The sequence below is a fragment of the Bison bison genome, unplaced genomic scaffold (genome assembly GCF_000754665.1).
Source record: "Bison bison bison isolate TAMUID 2011002044 unplaced genomic scaffold, Bison_UMD1.0 scf7180017864180, whole genome shotgun sequence".
NCBI classification, from domain to species: Eukaryota; Metazoa; Chordata; class Mammalia; order Artiodactyla; family Bovidae; genus Bison; species Bison bison.
The window spans coordinates 641,552-661,141 of record NW_011494752.1 but is presented as its reverse complement, the minus strand read 5'-3'; the positions used below and the strand labels follow the sequence as shown (position 1 = coordinate 661,141).

The window sequence follows — 19,590 nt, the reverse complement described above, 5'->3', positions numbered from 1 at the left end:
AGACCCTTCTAGCCAGAGGAAGAGAAAAAACAGATCCCCCGCATCCCTTCTCAGAAAGCTGTGCCTCCTTGCCCTCATGTCCTGAAATGGAAGAAGGGCGTTAGAAGAATCGCTCTCCTGCTCCTTTCTCTCCCCAAAGGTTCTGAACCAAACAGAGGATCACCGCCAGAGGGTTCTTCAGGCTGCTGCCAAGAACATCCGTGTCTGGTTCATCAAGGTGCGGAAGATGAAGGCCATCTACCATACTTTGAACCTGTGCAACATAGATGTGACCCAGAAGTGCCTAATTGCGGAGGTCTGGTGCCCTGTCACTGACCTTGACTCCATCCAGTTTGCGCTCAGAAGGGGCACGGTGAGTCCCCCACAGCTGGCAGTGCAGCCTCCAGCCAGGAAGAAAGGTTTCCATCAGTGGTAACAGGAATCAATCACATTCTCGTGGCATTTTTGTCTCAGAATTCTTCAGTTTACCCACCTTGTACTCACCTTGTATCCTGACAGAACATCTCATGTATCCTTATTTTCAAATGTAGCAATTGTAATTCAGAAAAGATTAAATGATTTGATCATATCCCTGTGATCCTTCAGGGTTACTCACACCCAGAACATCAGTTTCCTGGTCCATTCTCTCTGTCCATTAGTCTAGGTACATAGTATAACCCTTTAGTAGTAGTTACAGCTACTGCCCTGTCCAAGCCTCTGATCTAGGGGTCAGGAGGTACAGAGATATAAAAAGTAGGCCCTCAAGTATCTTCTGACTTGAAGAGGCTGATGTGCAAACATACAAGACAGTCTGTGCCAAGAGCAGTTTATGTATGTGGAGGGAAGGCAGGTGCTAGCTTGTCCAGCAAGGATGATCAGAAGAAGCTTCAAGAAGGTGGCATTTACTCAGTGCTTTGAAGACTGGATAAGATGTCTTTTGGCAATAACAAGAAGTAAACAGTCTGGCCAAAGGCAAGTACAGTATGACCACACATGGTTGGGCCAGAACAGGAATTGTAGCGGGCAAGCTGAAAGAGCAGGAGGTAAACCTGAATCAGGGAGCCAGGAACCTGATTATGAAGGGTCATTAATACCAGAGTAGTGAGTTTAAATTTTATCCTGGAGGGAGTAGAGAGACACTGGGAGTTATTTAGCAGTGAAAGGCATGATGATCACAACAGTTTTAAAAGAATAATCCAGGGACTTTCCTGACGGTTCAGTGGTTAAGATTCCACGCTTCCACTGCAGGGGGTACAGGTTGAATCCCTGGTCGGGGAGCTAAGATCTCATGTCCTGCATGCTGCATGACTCAGTCAATCAATCAATCAATCAGTATCAATCAATTAAATAAAAGAGGAATCCACTGATAGCATGGGGGTTGGATTGGGGAGCTGAAAGAGCCTACAAGTGGGAGGACAGTTAGGTAATTGTAAACAGTAGTAAGTGATAATGACCTGGCAGTAAGACCTGGCAATGGGAAGAGCAAATAATGATGAATTTGTGAGACATTCTGAAGGAAGTATCCATTGATAGACCTAGTATTTAGCAATGTACAGGAGAAATACAAGGCGAAAAAATTAAAATGTTTCTGAGGTATCAAAGCTGGGTGACTGGTAGAATAATAGTTCCATTAATGGAAGTTGAGATTCAGTAAGAGAAACTTACTGATTGAAGAAAGTTCAGTTTCAGTCACATTGAGGGGTTGGACAGAAATCCATGTGGAAATGTAAAACAGACGATGAGATAGTTCTCAAAAGGGGAAAATGCCTCTATTGGACAGGCCTGGAGTAGTTACTCTCTGCTAAGGTTTCCACTACATACAGATGCAAGAAAAATATGTCCTCAAGCTTTCTGTCTGTCTTGCTGTGGCAGCCCAGATTGAATGGGAGAATGCATGGGAAGATTTTTGCACCTCACAAATAACCTTGTGAACAGTAAAAGCCTGCTTTACTCAAAAAAAAAAAAGGCAAAATGAAAGAAATAGGATACATGAGATTGGCAGGGAATGAGACCTCCAAGAGAGAAAATAAGGAGTTAATAATAGAACCTCGGGGGCCTGCAATGTTACAGGCAGAGGAGGAGGAACCAGCAGAGAGACAGGAAAGGCATGGCTGGGAAACAGAAGAGGAAGCTCTCCAGTGTCGGGGGCTTGCATGTAAGAGAAAAGATCTTTGGATCTGGTGATGAGCCACCACTTTGACCAGGCGTGGTCTGCTAGACTCCAAGGATTATTAGAGAATTAAGAGGAGGTGGTGAAGAGGGAAAAGTCAGAAAATAACTTTGCTTTCTTCATAAAAGCAGGAGAGAACAATGACACTTGTAGACAAGGATATCTTCAGGGAAGAAAGTACCACGTTTTTTTTGTCTATACATTTTAGACTTAATTTTTTTGTTTCATGATAAGGATATTCTTCCCAAGACTTCGTTTACACATATCATCATAAATTTTATAGCTAGTTCTAGTGTCCTCAAAGACTGGAAAGATTGAGATATAATTTACCTGAAAGGAAACACACATATTTTATGTGTACTATTCAGTGAGTTTTGACAAATATATGCCTGTGAATCCACCACTGTAATCAGAAGGGTGACCTGATTCTGATCTGTGCTTGATGTTTCCCAGGAGCACAGTGGTTCCACCGTGCCCTCCATTCTGAACAGGATGCAGACAAACCAGACTCCCCCCACCTATAACAAGACCAACAAGTTCACGTATGGCTTTCAGAACATAGTGGATGCTTATGGAATTGGAACTTACCGAGAGATAAATCCAGGTAAAAAAGCTTGAATCTTTTCCCTCTGGAGATTTTTTTGTTATTTCTTTTAATGCTTCACTTTGAATGCAATTGAGCAATTGGCTCAAGACTGAAAATGCTGTCCAGGCCTCACCTCTTGTAGAATTCCCATGAAGAGGTGCCTATCTGGATGTAAGGAGTGAGGTTTATTGCCAGGTGGAACTCCTTTAGCAGGCAATTTTATAGGAATTTTATAGGCATGAGCTCCATAGATTGGGTTTCTCTGTCCTCACGGCTGTATAGCACCTGGCTTTCACTCACATGCCATTTGCTGGAACTGCTTTAAGTAAAAAGTTTTCCCAAGGTCATTGACATTTTAGAATAGCTTCCTGGTTCCAGGTTAGATAGAGAAAATATAGCAGTTGTTGACCATTTTAAGCACAAGGCAGATTTCTCCTCTGTTCAGAGAGTTAGTGATTAAATCAAGAGTCAGGTAATTCATGTTCAGTGGGAGTCTTCTGCAGGACCTGATCTGCTCCAGGTTCTGAACGTTCTCCCACTTAACCTGGTGGCTTTATTCAGCTTGTTGCAGTGCACAGGGGAGGAAAGTTGGCCTGTCCCAGGAGCAGCATCCCAGGAGTGAAAGAAAAGGAATCAAGAGACAAACCCCCCTGGTGCCAAGGCTAGAGACAAAACCTTCATTTCCTGTGTGATTCTTTGTTGAAAATGCTGGTGGTAGCTTTGTGAGTCTGTGCAGATCCTGCTGTGGACATTATTTCCTGGGAATCCCTCTGACCAGCAGCTTGGGAATGAGTCCCTTTTATACTGATCTTAGATTATGGAGAGGGATGTGATGTGTTAGGAGCTGCGGTTTTCTGGAATTTGTCTTTTTCTCTGTTTGGTCTCTTTATAGCTCCATACACCATCATCACTTTCCCTTTCCTGTTTGCTGTGATGTTTGGTGACCTTGGCCATGGCATTTTGATGACTCTTTTTGCTGTATGGATGGTGTTAAGAGAGAGCCGGATCCTATCCCAGAAGAATGAGAATGAGGTGATGTTTTGTCTGTTTGTTTTTGCTAGAAACTCAGAAACATAAGATAGTAGTACTATTTTCTTGACATATTTCTAATATTTTTTTTCCTGTAATCTTTGGCTGCATACTGTTTTTGTCTCTCCATAGGGCAACAGGTTTATAAAAATTTTGTACATACAGAAGGATAATTCAGTCTTTTCTCCATGATTGATGGAAATACATTTTCTTTTTACTTATTTGTTGAGGTATTATTGATTTATAATATTACATTAGTTTCAGGCGTACAGCATAGTGATTGCAAAATTTTATAGATTACACTCCACTTAAAATTATTATAAAATGTTGGCTATATTCTGTGTGCTGTACAATATATCCTTATAGCTTATTTATTTTATGCACAGTGGTTTGTACCTCTTGAGTCACTTACCCCTATCTGACCCTCTCCCCTTGGCTCGCCCCACTGGTAACCACACAGTTAACACTAGCTAATTCAAGAATGAACTAATGTCTAGGTTACATCTGCGTTAGTCTGAAACTTTATAATTTCTCAAGCACCATTATGAAAATTATAATCTGGAAGTCTTTGACCCATAGAGAAATTTTAGAGACTATTTAGAGAATAGAGGAGCTATGTTCATTATAACACTAAAGAGGCCACATGCTGTGAAAGTACATTTCTTGTTAGTGTTTGTATTTTGGTCTTTACTTCAAGCTCTCTGACCCAGAATGGGGTAAACGTGGCGAGAGAGGAAGGGGCTAGTATATTCTGAATGACACTGTCACAACTTGAGCTGCAGGGATTATGTTTCATTGGCCTCTTTCTTCTGGCTCCCAGATGTTCAGCACTATATTCAGCGGCAGGTACATCATTCTGTTGATGGGCGTGTTCTCCATCTACACTGGCCTCATCTATAACGACTGCTTTTCCAAGTCTCTTAATATCTTTGGGTCATCCTGGAGCGTACGGCCGATGTTCGATATATACAACTGGACGTAAGTTGCCAAGAAGCTGAAAGTCAAAGCTTATTCCTTTCACGTCCAGCTCTGGATTTCCAGATAAGTGGTAAACCAGCACTTCTTTAGGAAGTGTTTGACACTGTTTCTGTTCCAAAAGAATGTAGTGTCTCCTCTTATCTATGCTCTAGCCTGGGAAATGCTTTGTGATTTGTTCAGTAGTATCAAGGAACTGAAACTGTAATTTAGGCACATTGATTCTTTTTGTAAGTTAAAAGCAGGTCTCCCGATTTCCCTACCTGGTCTTGTATGTATGTTTAATCTTTCTCTTTGTTATCTATGATCCCTTCTCACTCTCTAATACTAATCCCTCCTCTGTTACTGAAAAGACAAGGTAGCTTATAGTAATTTCTCTGGGGATCAGTTTCTGGATCACAGTGATTCCCTCTCTTGATAAAAAAATAAATGCTGGTTTTCTCCTAACATGGTAGGGAAGAGACACTTCGGGGGAACCCTGTCCTCCAGCTGAACCCAGCCGTCACTGGAGTTTTTGGTGGACCATATCCTTTTGGCATCGATCCAGTAAGAGCACTTCTTTTCTATATGTCTGACATGAAGTTGTTTTTTTTTAATTGGCCATGCCACATGGCTTTTGGAATTTTGGTTCCCCAAAAAGGGATTGTACCTGCACCCCCTGCATTGGAAGTGCAGAGTCTTAACCACTGCACTGCCAGAGAAATCTCTAACACCAAAATTTTTAAATGAAACCCAGAAGTGAAAGAATGAAAATGAAGATAAATAGTTTTTTTGGAGTTTTAGGTTACATATTTTTAGAAAACCTCAGTGTATCTGTCCAGAGTACTTTAAAGCCTCAAGAGACCCAGATGCCTTGGGGAGCCATGTTATTTTTCCTGCATGACTTACTTTAGAGATGGCTAATAATACTGACTCTGGGAAGATTGATTTTTCAAGACTCCTTCCCAGTTTATTTCTGTTTGACTTAGTTTCATTTTTATTTTTAGCAGATGTTTTAGTAAAGCAAAAATAGCTCTTTTCTATGGATTTTAGATTAGCATTCTTATAAAACTTGTCCCAGAATTTTTTTTTTTTTCAAATGTGTAAGCAAGTAAAGTGGGATCAAATCTTTTGTGTTATGTGCTTAAACAGAGGAGGTAGGGAGGAATTTAAGCATTAGATTGTAAGGATTACAGAATTCCAGAGGAAAAGCAGATCATTGCCAGAAAGATTGAGGTTTCTTATTAAAAAAATAAAGGAATTAATCTGGCCTTTGAAAAATATTGCAGATTGTTATAGATGAAGAGAAGTATGTGCAAAAGCATAGAGGTAGGGAGATAAAAAGTTAATTATTTTAATTTTTATAGAAGCTGATGTTACTGAAATGCTTACTATGGACCAGGTACTATACTGAACCCTCAGCATATCTTATTTATCCCCAAACAATTCTATCAGGTAGAGACTGCTGTCTGTGCCATACAGATAAGGAAACTGATACTTGGAGATATTTCATAACATTTCATATGTGCATTTAACAGATGTTTACTGAATCCCTATTGTCTATAAGTGTAGCAGCTGCTAGTGAAATACATCATTCTAAGACATAGCTCCTACCCTCAAACAGCTTGGAATCTAATAATAATACTATCTCACATTTCTGTAATGTTCTGTAGTTACAGAGGTTTTGTTGTTATTGTTGTTGTTGCAGACATTTGATGCTTACAGGGTAGGTACTGAGTTTAAAGTGCCTGTGGGTCACCTGGGTATAAACGTCCATCAGGCAGTTGGAGTTGCAAAAGCTCAGGCCAGATTGGGGCTGCAGAGAGAACCAGCCAGAAGTTTTCAGGTTAGAGGTCACTGAGGATGAACTCTTCATGAAGAGGCTAGTTCAGAAAAAAAGATGCTGGGCTAGATGGTGGAAGATCTGGCCTAACAGGTTACAGAGTTTGCTTTTGGTCTCAGAGGTGACGGGGATTCTTGGAGGTTTTGGCCTAGGGACATGGCTGCCTCAGAGTCATTACTTAGGAAACACACTCTGATGGGCAAAGTGGAGACAGAACTGTCAGGAAGATTTTACAGGCGTCCAGGCCTTACACGACAAAGCTGAAGGCAATTAATATTTAAAAATAATGGAAGGACAGCACCACTGGGTTTCAGCCAGCATCTAGAAGATAAATGTCCCCAATTTCTTCAACAAATATTTTGTAATGAATAAAAAAGGAGAGCTCCAGGGAGAAGCTATAGAGACTTAAAAACCCTATCAGCAGTCACGTGATACAGTGACTTATTGGACTGTACTTTGAATAAATGAATTATTTTTAAAAATATGGATGCAATCAGGGAAATCTGAATATTAATGATTCCATGGTATTAAAGAAATCATTGTTAATGCTTTGGGGTGTTATGACAGTACTGTGGTGATTTTTTTTTTTTGCACCAGGTCTTAGCTGCAGCATGTGGGGTCTTGAGTCTTTGTTGCAGCAAGCAGGTTCTTTAGTTGTGGCATGCAGGATCTTTAGTTGCAGGAGGCAGGATCTAGTTCCCTGACCAGGGGTTGAACCCAGGCCTCCTGCCTTGGGAGCACAGAGTCTTAGCCACTGGACCACCAGAGAAGTCCTTTGTGGTCATGTTTTAAAAATGAGCTCTTACCTTTTAGAGATCCACGCTGAAATATAATATGTACAGGTAAAAGGATATGATATCTGGATTTTGCTTCAAAATAATATGGAGGTGGGGCATAGGTGAGGTAATGATGAAGCAAGATTGATGAGAAGTCAATAATTAATCATTGCAGCTAGGCCATAGGTACATAGGAGTTTGTTATGTTATTCTCCCTGCTTGTATGTATGTTTAGAATTTCCACAATTAAAAAAAAAACTTTTTCAACAGTAGGTAAATATTTTTCCATTTGAGAACTGTTTGTAATGCCTTCTGTCTTCTTGGGATGCGATAGATTTGGAACATTGCTACCAATAAACTGACCTTCCTCAACTCCTTTAAGATGAAGATGTCTGTTATCCTTGGTATCATCCACATGTTGTTTGGAGTCAGCCTGAGCCTTTTCAACCACACGTGAGTTGCTCTGTTTTGTCCTAAGAATTCACACAGTTCAGACAGTGCTTTTGCCTGAAGAAGTCATAACACCTTTAGGAGGAAATAATAACTCAGAGCACTGTTCTCTATTGAAGTGCCTTTAAAAAAAATCTTAACTTCTTCAAATGAAGCTTGCTTATTAATATCAGTCCCTTAACAATGTATGAGTTTGCCAGGTGGCGCTAGTGGTAAAGAATCTGCCTGCCAGTGCAGAAGATACTAGAGACATAGGCTTGATCCTTGGGTCGGGAAGATCCTCTAAAGTATTAAATGGCACCCCACTCCAGTATTCTTGCCTGGAAAATCCTATGGGCAGAGGAGCCTGGCAGGCTACAGTCCATGTGGCTGTAAAAAGTCGGACATGACTGAGCCACTGAGCAGACAACATACAATCGTTCTCAAGATCTTTGTTAAAAAAAAAACACCACCTTGTGTAATTTTCATCAAAATGGAAGTTATGTTTTTTCCCATGATGTGTAACTCACATAAACTTGTGAATTGTAGTCTCAGAAGGTACTTGATTTTCCCTTCTCTTTCTCACGAGGGATTGACGGGGATGGTATTAGAACTGTTCAAGGTTCAAAAGTTTGAAAGTAGTCGTTAATCCTGCCTGTCTCTATTGCCTCTAGTGCTTCTGGCTGTCACTTCTTAAAGTGTTCAATTCTTAAACACAGAATTGATGGAAAGTTAGGTAGAAAGTCTAGGGAGAGCAGTCCACTTGGTATGAGGTGATCCTCGGTCTGTTCACTGTTAACATTTTTTTCTGTCTTAATTTTTAGCTACTTCAAGAAGCCCCTGAATATCTACTTTGGATTTATTCCAGAAATAATCTTCATGACCTCTTTGTTTGGTTACTTGGTTATCCTTATTTTTTACAAGTGGACGGCCTATAATGCTAAGACATCGGAGAAAGCACCAAGCCTTCTGATCCATTTCATAAATATGTTCCTCTTTTCCTACGGGGACTCTGGTAATTCAATGCTGTATTCTGGACAGGTGCGTCAATCGAGAGGTGGACTTTTCTCAGGTTGTTGTCCTAGGTCAGGAAGCCAGATGTTTCTGTGACCTGAAAGAAGCCTTTAAAACTCCTTTTCAGTCCACGCATTCAGATCTAAATTCAACCCAGTCTTATTCTTTGGGAGAGTCAACTGTAATTTTCTGTATCCAGGCAGAGTGGAATTTATAACTCCCATCCTATGGGACAAACCTGGGCTTTGCTGCAACATCTAGTTATTTTGAGAAACTGGATTATGTTTTTTATTCTTAGATCAGTAAGAAAGAACTATTTTAGGGAAAATCTCTGCTAGAGTTGGAAACTTCACGTTTGACTAATACAGTGTGCATTTTCCTCCTTACTTTGCAGAAAGGAATTCAGTGTTTCCTGGTAGTGGTTGCACTGCTGTGTGTCCCTTGGATGCTACTGTTTAAACCACTGGTCCTTCGCCGTCAGTATTTGAGGAGGAAGCATTTGGTGGGTATATTTCTGTTGCTGAAAGTTACCAGATTTTTTTTTTAATCAATGCGATTCCTCATTGGATGTAATGAGTTGTGCATAACCGGTATTCTCTTAAAATGCACTTGTGTTGTATCCCAGCATGAGCCCTGGACCTGCTGAAAAGAAAAGAACAAACATGTAATTGCTGTTCAGACAGCCAGATGCTCAGCTTTGAGTAGTCCAGGTGGCAAGAACAAGTCATAGTTTTCACCTTTCCTGATGGGGCTTTGCTCATGCTGTGCTCAGCACAGTCCAGGTCTGGGCCCGTCTCACTGCAGCAATAGCTGAAGCAAGGCTGCCGGAGCTGCGGACGGCGAACCCACTCATGTGGTTTGCCTGGGCAACCACAGGGCTGACACCAAGACATTTTCTTTTAAAATGAGACCGTGATACTTTCACCAGCCAAAACATCTGGTGTAGGGAAAGGTTTGGTTTAAAGCACGTTGACGTTTTCTCTTTTTAAAAAAGCAGCATACGTACTTGTGCTTACTTTATGTTTGCGTGCATCTGAATTACACACACACACACACGCACACGCTTAAGTTGCCAAATACCCGTTTCTGGCACTGTAGTAATGCTTACTTATTACATTGCCTGGTAAAGCCTAAAAGATCGTATTGCATGACTCTCATATGGCTGTTAGATTGTTACTCCTGTTGGAGAGCAGCTGAGTTACCAGACCGTCCTTCTCCCTTTTCTGACCATCTCCATCCTTCCATGTGCCCTCCATTCGTCTGCCCTTTCACTCCCTCCCTCTCTTGTTTCCTTCTCCCTTCCTCTTTTCTCCCATTCACTATCAGGAAGGGCAACCTGTGGAGGCCCCAGTCAGCCCAACCCCGAGCCAACAGGGACTAGAGGCAGCAGCGGCTGCAACAGTGAGTGAATTAAAACCAACAAACCATCACATGTTGTTTAAAGAGGTGGCAAACAGTGCAGCAGAATTCTTTCTAAGTGTGTTGAGAGCATGGGCCATGTGTGCTCTTGGGAATTTTGTCCTTGTTACTGAGACGATGACAGAAAAAACCTCCACCTCTTAGGAATAGCCTGTAGTGTCATCTTTACCATTGGTCCACTAAGTTTCCATTCAGTGTATAAGTACAGTCATGTCTGTGAACGCAGGGCGTTTGTCATACCCTCTCCAAGCCCATCATCTTAATCCAAGAGGGCAGCTCTTGGACTCATCCATTGTCATGTGTGCATTTTGTGACCCTGTGTTGGATGATTTTTTTCATCATGGAGTGAGAACATCCCTGTGATTCTTGAATTGATTTCCCTCCACTTTCAAGATCTGCATCAAAGTGATGCTTGGACATTTGGTCCACGTTAGCTGTGACTTACTCTCTTTCCAGTGGAGACTTGTACGTGTCTCCTTTTCTGTGAGAGACTCAGAAGCCCTCACATCCTCAGTTGTTCATTGAGACCTCATCCCTGCCATGTGTCTCGTGTACTTTCCACTTGGTGTAATAACAAAGTCATCTTCTGTTTCAGTCTTTCCTTCTTCCAGTGCTAGCTCATGATTCAGTGACAGCCTTTGAACCTTAAGCATTTCATTATTTGTCCTTAAAACATCTCTTAACCAAAATCTTATAATGTACTAATACCAAATTAGCCCAATCTATTCTAGGTAATAATGAATCTGTAGTATTTTTGAAATCTCACCAGTAGCGGTTCTTCATTTCTATTGTATTCTAGTGGCATCATACTCTTTTAAATAAATGAAATATTTAGATGGTGACCATTTACTTCATTAGGTGTTCCTGATCCTTTAACTCCAAAAACTAATTATTCTTCTAGAACTAGTCTAAAAAGGCTGATATCTTGAATCAGAAGATATTTAAATGTGGCTGCTTAAAATTGTTTTCAAATGGGGACTTATTCTCTTTTATGAGAGGGGGAAAAATACCCTAAAGCACATACTGTCCATGTATTGACATTCTTCCCATGTGCTCTTCTTTCTTCTAGTCTTAGTTTAAAGTGTGCTTCTGCTGCATCAGTCTTGATGCTTTTAAATCTAGCATCCTCTTCTGTGATACTGTCCAAGTTAAAAGTCTCCGGTCAGGAAACCTGCTCATTCGGAGGGACTCCTTAGCCCACTGGTTCTTTAGCCAAACATCTATTTCTGGAGAGCAGCCTGAATGCATCAGAATGATCATTCCATTATGAGGCCCTAGATTCTTGACCCTAAGAGCTGAGGATATGAACACAGATCTGGTTTTGTTCCGTCCCCTGTCCTCTTGGTTGTCTGTAAGCAGTGTGTCATAGTTTTAATTTTTTCTTTTCTTCTTTCTGCTGATGTGTGTGTCTCAGCTCCCTTCCTGTAACTCACACTTCCTCTGTTCCGAAGGGACACCTATTCTGTCTGGCTGGGAGGTTTAACCTGGCTGCCCCCTCACTTCATCTGCTGGTTGGGGAAAACTTCAGAAACGACTTTATGCTTTAGGCCCTAAAGCCTGCTTCCTCAACCCAGGCACCCAAAGACCCACCCAAGGATACGCAGGAGTCCTGTCCTGTCACCAGTGTGGTGCAGAAGGTGCTGCAGAGTGTACACTTGTGTTACATGTTCAGTCCGCCTCTCGGGGGTCATCAGGTGTAATAGTTACACAACCTGGAGGTGCCTGGGGCAGTTCCCAGATCTGACTACACATCAGAATCACCTGGTGAACTTTGAACTTGTTTCTTAGGTGTTAGAGAAGGGGAGGAAGACATAGAGATTGCCCATAATGCCATGACTCCTCGTGGCATTATGTGTCACCCCCTCCTGACACGAAAAACTAAAAGCAAAGCAATAGGTGCACTTGGTTAGGGCTGCACACAGTACTGACAGTGAAGCTTCCCCCACCTCCTCCTCCAGGCTATTGTTAGCAAGTGGGGAATTTTGCCTTTCAATTTTTTTCTACCAATATCAGCATGTATCTGTCATCTATTGATAGAAATACGTATATACGTATGTACGGGTATATATATTTAAAACACATTAGCAGTTGGGTTTTAAATTGTAGCGCTTTTCTGCCCCTTGACTTACTGTTTCATCACAGTACCCTTAGAGTTGCCCAGCAGTCCGCAGGACTGTCGGATGTGCTAAAATTATGTAACCATCCTCTTATAGATGGCTCTGGTGGTTGTTCCCAATTCTTTGCTGTTCCAAATAATACAACATCCTTGTCCTTGTATCCTGATAAAACTTCACAGGTATAGATGTTCCTAGCAGTGGGCTTACTGTCTTAAAGGGTGCATGCATTTTGGGGGACACGCTTTTTCAATTTTGGTAGACAATCAAAACGATCATACAGTTTGTCCTTGGGGAAATATTTTTTAAGATACAGATTTTCTAGGCCCCACCCTAGACCTATGAAATTTACCGTTTCTAGAGGTGATATTCGAGACTGTCTATTTAATGAAATGCAGCTTTCAAGGTGATTCTGATTCAACCGGTTCTCTGACGAGCACATGAGAACCATTACTAGAAGAAAAGAGAGAATCTGCCCAAACCTGGAGGGTCGGTGGTCGTATGCTGTGGTCAGAGATGCACACCAGAGGTGAAACAACGAGTGGGGACCTTGGGGTGGCTGTCCCAAACCACTTGCGTATTGTTGCTCGTGCTGCTTGGAGGCCATTTTCCAGGAGAGCAGTCTTTGAACTCTTGCCTTGTTTGGCTTCCTGGGTGGCAGCCACGCGACATAGGTCTCAGAGCGCTTTCCTTGGTTCCTTTTCACTCTAGTGGCAGGTTAGCACTAATTGGTATCTGCCACACTTAACCCCAGTTCTGCCTGGTTTTTGTACCCAAAGAATCCCCTTGCCTCAATAAACCCAAACTTTTCCAGATCAGGCTGACTTAGAAATTCTGGTCCTGGGGACCCTGCTCAACACGCCTGTGGAGTGAGAGGCAACAGGCACCTAGTCAGCATCTGCCCACATGCCTGTGAAAAAGTTGTGTTAGCACTCGGAGTCCTCCCCTGAAGGACAGGAGCCTAACTCAGTATTCTCTAGCTGCAAGCTAATGTACATTAAGCCTTTTTTCCCTGTTCTGTGTGACCTAGAAAGTCCTTTGTTCCTGGGCAAGGACCCAGTACATTTGGGGGAGAAGTTGCTGAAACTGTCTGGCTCCTGTTGAAATCTTAGCCGACCAGGTTGCAATCACTGTCATCTGACTCCCCTCCCTCTTAGAAAGTGTAATCTTTAGTTCCAGAAAAAGTTAGGTCACTGAAGCCTTTACAGATAGAGCCACGCTTGTTAGGAGAGTCTGTTCCTACTAAGCTTTTCATGCAAGCAGGATTCTCAGTTGGCATTGGCTGAGGCGAGGTTGATGTCTCTTGGTGCTGCAGAAACTGCTTGTTGCCTCTGATCAGACTGAGGTGGTACATGTAGTTCAGGCTGGGCCTGGGCAGAGGTGGTTGGGGTGGGAACAGTGGCTTGATTTTACTTAGCTGTTCCATCAGTGGGTTTTGTTTTTGTTGTTAGAATATATGCTTTTCTGAGGTTTGTATGTACTAACCATCACCCTTCCCCACATCACAGAATGTCACATTAAAGCCCAGGCAAATTCTACTCTTTCTGTTCATCTGTGTAGGGAACTCTCAACTTTGGTGGGATCAGGGTGGGCAACGGACCGACAGAGGAGGATGCTGAGATTATTCAGCATGACCAGCTCTCCACCCATTCAGAGGACGCAGAGGAGGTAAGATCAGTGGTGTGGGCTTCCTCTCCTCCCATCTCGGGTCAGCCCTAGTCTTGTGTTCCCAAGTGGCCTCACTCCTGTCTGCTCCTTGAAAGATGAAAATACTAATACTGAGCATCTGCCTGCCTTCTGAATCTCTTAGGGCCCCTCAGCTTTTTTCCAGTGGCCCCTGCTCTAAACTCCATGTGTTGCCTGCTGAGCCCGTAGTAATTTTGTTCTGTTGTCCGGCTTCTTGAGTTCTGCAATGCCTGCAGTAACCCTGTGCGTGAATCAGTCACTGACCACTCTGCTCAGACTGAGGCAGAGCCAGCCCCAGTGCCCCAGCTCTGACAGCAGAAACCCGGCCAATTTTGGTGGCCCCTTCGTCCCTTGCCCTTTCTCAGACTGGTTCCCGTGTGAACCTCAATCAGTGGGTTTTTGAAGTCCTGTTCAACTAATGTGCTCTTATGGCAGACATGTTCCGTGAGCCTTTTAAAGGGGTTACTTGCCTACTTTTTAAAGGGAGGGTGAAGTCTGAACATGCTAGACTTTTCCTTAAACCACCACCTCCAAGCTCAGTTTTTTTTTAAATCAGTCTCCTTGCCTGACCGTTTGTACGACAAAGCCTCTGAGCTGAACTTTGAATCTCATCTATCCACTATATTCTTCTTAAAGCATAAAGAATAGGAGTTGGAGACCCAGGGGACTGAACTGTGCAGTATGACTGACCGCGTCTACCATGTGTATGACTTTTTTTAAATAGAAATGGCAAGGCTTGGGATGCCTTTTCAAAATAAGTACCAGCACTCCAAGCACTGCTGATCTTGCTTTCCATTTGTGCTGAGGAGGCCTGTCTCTAATATGTTAGAACATTTAACATTCGTGGTCCCCCACCCCCACCAAGCAGCAATGAGTAGCCTGGTGCTTATGACTTGTGACCTTGTGTGTGGTGTGGCTTCCCACTAAGTGTAAATTTGTGTTTTCAAGCCTACCGAGGATGAAGTGGTAAGAAACCAGCTGGCTTTGGCTTCATGTTTATCTGGGGCTTCTCTTCCCATCCTTGTCATCACTCTGCTGTCCCTGCCGCATCCTGGGGCCCCACGTGACACCCGTGTACCCTGCATCTCACTGGCCATCTCTAACCAGTCTGTGAATCTGTGTTCTAAAAAAGCTCATCTCCATTAACTGCATCTCATGTCAGTCACCTCTGTCTCTGTTTCATTGACTTTGCTGATCTAATGCCTTGAGAATGGCTTTACAAGGAGCTGCAAGTAATGTCTGCACTGGCATTCTTGAAGTGACTCCCCTTGGGAGTTAAACCCTGTTGGCCTCTGCCTTCCTCTCTGTGATGCTATGATGGTCGCTCTGCCCTGGGGGTAACCATTTCCTCCTTGCTCCTCTGAGTGCTTATGGGAAAGCTCACCCTTCCTCCCTGAGATGCCGCCCACCTCTTCCTGCTGCCCTCATCGGCTTGATGATGCTTGGAGTGAGAATGCTGGACCTTTGCTGGGGGTCACCTTTACCTCCATGTGACCCAGTTAGAAGACAGACAGCTTTCAAAAGGGGGCTTTGCCTCTAGGATGCATCCCAGAAAAAAACAGTCCATCTGCATGCAAGGAGTTCATATTATCCCAGCCACACATAGAGAGTAACAGAGTAGAAAGTTGGCTAAATGTTCAGGCCACAGCCAGACTAGAAGGCCTTCTAGCTCGGCCCTGATTCGCTTAGCAGTATACACATTTTGAATTGGGTTTTTAATAGGCATTGCTGCACTGTTTGCATCTTCTCCCCAAATTTCTCTCTGAAATACCCAGACCTGTGACCCTGTCCCTTTTCTGGCTTTACTGGTGCTAAGTGGGCAGTGGGATGGGAATGGGAAAGGCTTTGCTATTCTATGTGAAAGCAGACAGTGCTCGGTCTTCCTGAAGGCTGGAGAGGTTCCTTGGCTGGTATCTGGGAGCTTCTGTTCCTCCAGACCACTCCTCTGTGCATGGCCGCAGGCTGAGCAGACCACTTCTCTGTGCATGGCCGCAGGCTGAGCAGACCACTTCTCTGTGCATGGCCGCAGGCTGAGCCGCCTGGAAAGGCCAGGTGGGAGTGCGTCCGTGTCAGTGAGGAGCCCAGCCCTCTCCCAGTAAGGCTGTCTCCAGCACCAGTGCCTCCAGCTCAGTTCTTATATGTGGCCCTGTCCCAGGGGAGTGGACATGCAAACAAGATGGACTGGAATTCAGCCTTCCCAGTCTCTGGCCCCACCCCCAACTCCCTCAGAGATTGTTTCCCATAGCATCATAAGTGGTGAGGACATTCAGATAACTGTCTCAGATATCTAAATACATCACAGGTAGAGGCAGCAGACCCTCTCTCTGGGGGCGCTCTGTCCAGCTGCAAACCAGAGCCCGGCCCCTCAGTTGTCTGGGAAATCTTTGAAGGCTGTGACCATTCAGCAAGGGTCAGTGGAACCTCTCCCTACTGTGTCACCTCACCAGATAACATTCATCCAACCCATTCGTTCAGTCACCCTCCATGTGCCAAGCACTCTGTTTAGCACTGCAGGAACTGAGAGAAGAAAAAAAACCAAGTCCTTGCCTTCAAGGAACTCCGAGACTAATTGAGGAGACAGTCTGGGTGACAGATGCTGTGATCAAGGTGTGCCCAGGGTGCTGTGGGAGCACAGGAAGAGGGCACCTGACAGAACTCTGGGGGGGTGGGGAAGAGGACCCCTAGAAAGGGTTCCCCAAGGGCATTATTGCTGAGGTTGGCCTGGTCCAGCCAGAGTCCTGTGTGGAGGGAGGGCCAGAGGGAACGCAGACCCATAGTATGTAGTTACCATAAAGACACATTTTGGGGATAAACAAGTTTTCAGCTTGCTGGAGCGCAGTCAGGAGTTGAGGGACTGGTGAGAAGTCAGACTAGAGGTGGCAGACAGCAGCCATAGTAGAGTATTAGGCAAGAAGGAGCGTCAGGGGCGGTGAAGCTGCAAGTAACCCAGTGTGTACCATTGCTGAATACCCTAGGGGAGAAGGGGAGAGGGTGTATTGTGTGTGGGGGGGCACAGCCTGAGAGGGGTCAGGAAAGACCAGGGAGGTCTGGAGGGAGGTCAGGCATTGGCAGTGGGAGTTGGGAAGGAAGGGAGCAATAAGAGATGGGGGACGGAAAAGCCGCAGTCCTCGGGCCTTCGTGAATGCAGGCAGTGGGAGTGAGTGAGAAGTCAGGCTCGACTTCCAGGTTCCGGTGCCTGGGGCGCTAGTTATGACCCCAGTTAGACACGGGATGAGGAGCAGAAGTAGGTCTGGAGGGTCAGAGAAGAGCAGTCAGTGAGTTCACTTTGGGTGGTGTGGAGTTTGAAGCACCTGTGGTGTGGCAGGAGGAGATGTGGACTGCTGGTTGGAAACCCGCAACATGGAAGTAGAGGTGCCCATTGGGAGCTCCTCCCGGGGTGGCCACTGAAGGCCTGAGTGGCAGTGCTACAGGAGAGAAAAACCAAGAGGAAGTGAGTGTGTCACGGAGAGGAGGAGCGCAAGGCAATGGTGGCAGATGCTGCAGAGGCTCAGTCACAGGATGTCTGTTAGACCTTGTGCCTGGGAGCTAAGGGGAGCAAGCCTGGGAGCTATGTGGAGCTAAGAGGGTGCAGCATGAGGAACAGGCATGGTGGGGCGGCCAGGAGGCGGGTAGAGGATTAGGGCGTCTGTGGTGGCTCCCAGTCGGTTGTAGCTGACTCACATGGGGCAGTGACAGACTCCCAACTGCTTGGCTGGTTTCTTACTTAATTCTCAGCCCACTTACTCTCTTCCGCACCCCACCCCCCAGTATACAGGTGTGAAAACTTGCCCACGGTTACAGAGTAGGAAGTTGGGAATGAAAGAGAGAAAGCAAGGGTAACGCCTGGAGGAAAGCTTCCTCTTCCATCTCTCTAAGGGCGCCCACAGTCACTGTTTTCACGGAGCTCTTAGTAAAGCCTTGCGCTCCATGGAGATGGGGACCCTGTCCTCCCCTGGAGCGTGGACTGTGGGGTGACAGCCAGCAGTGGTGGCAAAAAGCTCTTAACAACATTGTCAGGATTGGAGTAACTATGGTTACCCTAGTTTTCAGGGTAACTAGAAGACTTTGCAAGAGCCTATTTCAGAAGAAAAGCCCAGAAATACTCTTGGTATAGATAAGGGTGAGGGAAAATGAGGCGATTGCCAGAGATAGTGTGTTGGACCTGGCCCCCCTCGCCACTGGCCATGCTCGTGAGGCCTTGGCTGTTAGCGCTTCACCAGCCAGCCCAGCCCTCTTCTGCCCTCATGATGTTTCTCAAGGTAGTTCTTTCTGGTATCTTTTGGGGGTCAAGTCATGTGAATCTGGAAAGAAACTGGTGAAAAACGGACTCTGACCTGCAGGCAAGGCAGGCTTGGAAAGCCGATTTGGGCAGCGGCCCTCTGCTTACTGGGTCCGCTCTGGGCCCTGTCAGGAGGGGCTGCCTGCCTCCTGGCCTTCAGTGGCTGTGGCGCCACCTGGGAGAATGAGGCCCAGAAGCACACCTAGGGCTGGACCCTGAGCAGGCCTAACAGGAAGCTCCCCACAGCCCCTCCTCCTTATGCTGGAAATGATCTGTGACGTTGAAAGGAAAACCGGAAGAAAGGGAGCGTGAGGAAAACAGACCTAAAAGATAACCTTCATCACCTGCCCGAGTAGGAATTTGTAAAACTTTGCCAAAATGTCCCTGTGTGATCTTTTCAGAAGTCTCTAAAGTAGAAGGGAGTGACCCTGCTGCCCACATGTTGGGAAGATAAGAAGGGGCTGCGGAGGTTTAGTCTCCTCCAGGCAGTTTGCAGCCTGGTGGCCTGTCACCTGATGCGCATCCCAGGGAAGAGCCCTTCCTGCCCTCCTGGCTCTTTGAGAGCAGGGTGCTCTGCCCTCAGGCTCCACGAGGTGGAAGTCAAGCCGGAACAGAGCTGCCAGACAGCTCTTACCCCAATGTGCACCCCACTCCGGAGCTGACAGCCTAGTGGGGAGAAGAAGCATATGTGTTAAGAAGAGTCCCATTAAGATGTAGTTCATTACAGTGTAGTATTTTGAGGGGCGGGGGGGCCGAGCTGGGGGCCCAGCCAGGCAGGATTTCCGGGGGTGGCCCCACCGAAGTGTCCCCACCAGGAATTCAGCACCAGGGGCTCTGAGCCCAGGTAGCCATTCATGCCAGCACTCAGACCCCTGCACGCTCCCCTCCCCGCCTCATTTCTGCTGTCTGGTTTCCTCCCCTGACAGTTTGATTTTGGGGACACCATGGTGCACCAGGCCATCCACACCATCGAGTACTGCCTGGGCTGCATCTCCAACACCGCCTCCTACCTGCGGCTCTGGGCCCTCAGCCTCGCTCATGCACGTGAGTGTATTAATCTCGGGTCAGAAGCCATGTCTGTCCCTCTTGCTTGGGCACTCCCTCCACTGGGGGCTTAAAGAGAGTGGACATTACCTTAGGGCTCTGGAATTATGGACTCCCGAATCCCAGGAGAGTGACATCCCGCTGGGAGGATCCACGCTTTTGCCAGGGTAGCTGTTGAGGTCGCAGGAAGCCACGGGGCAGGGCATACTGCAGTGGGGAGATGGAGAGCGAGGTGCATGGCCTGCAGCACCCCCAGCCCGACTGAACC

At 45.3% G+C, this 19,590-nt stretch overlaps 1 protein-coding gene across 1 annotated transcript in view; it reads left to right on the top strand.

Moving 5' to 3' along the window:
• Positions 1 to 19,590, top strand: part of ATP6V0A1 (ATPase, H+ transporting, lysosomal V0 subunit a1) — a 50,994-nt gene that overhangs the window by 24,120 nt on the left and 7,284 nt on the right. The window contains exons 10-19 of the mRNA XM_010843102.1: positions 140 to 352; positions 2,603 to 2,753; positions 3,628 to 3,767; positions 4,585 to 4,742; positions 5,195 to 5,285; positions 7,672 to 7,790; positions 8,591 to 8,807; positions 9,175 to 9,282; positions 13,874 to 13,981; positions 19,205 to 19,372. Of these exons, the coding sequence (XP_010841404.1) occupies positions 140 to 352; positions 2,603 to 2,753; positions 3,628 to 3,767; positions 4,585 to 4,742; positions 5,195 to 5,285; positions 7,672 to 7,790; positions 8,591 to 8,807; positions 9,175 to 9,282; positions 13,874 to 13,981; positions 19,205 to 19,372 (1,473 nt within the window). The remainder of the gene's footprint in view (positions 1 to 139; positions 353 to 2,602; positions 2,754 to 3,627; positions 3,768 to 4,584; positions 4,743 to 5,194; positions 5,286 to 7,671; positions 7,791 to 8,590; positions 8,808 to 9,174; positions 9,283 to 13,873; positions 13,982 to 19,204; positions 19,373 to 19,590) is intronic.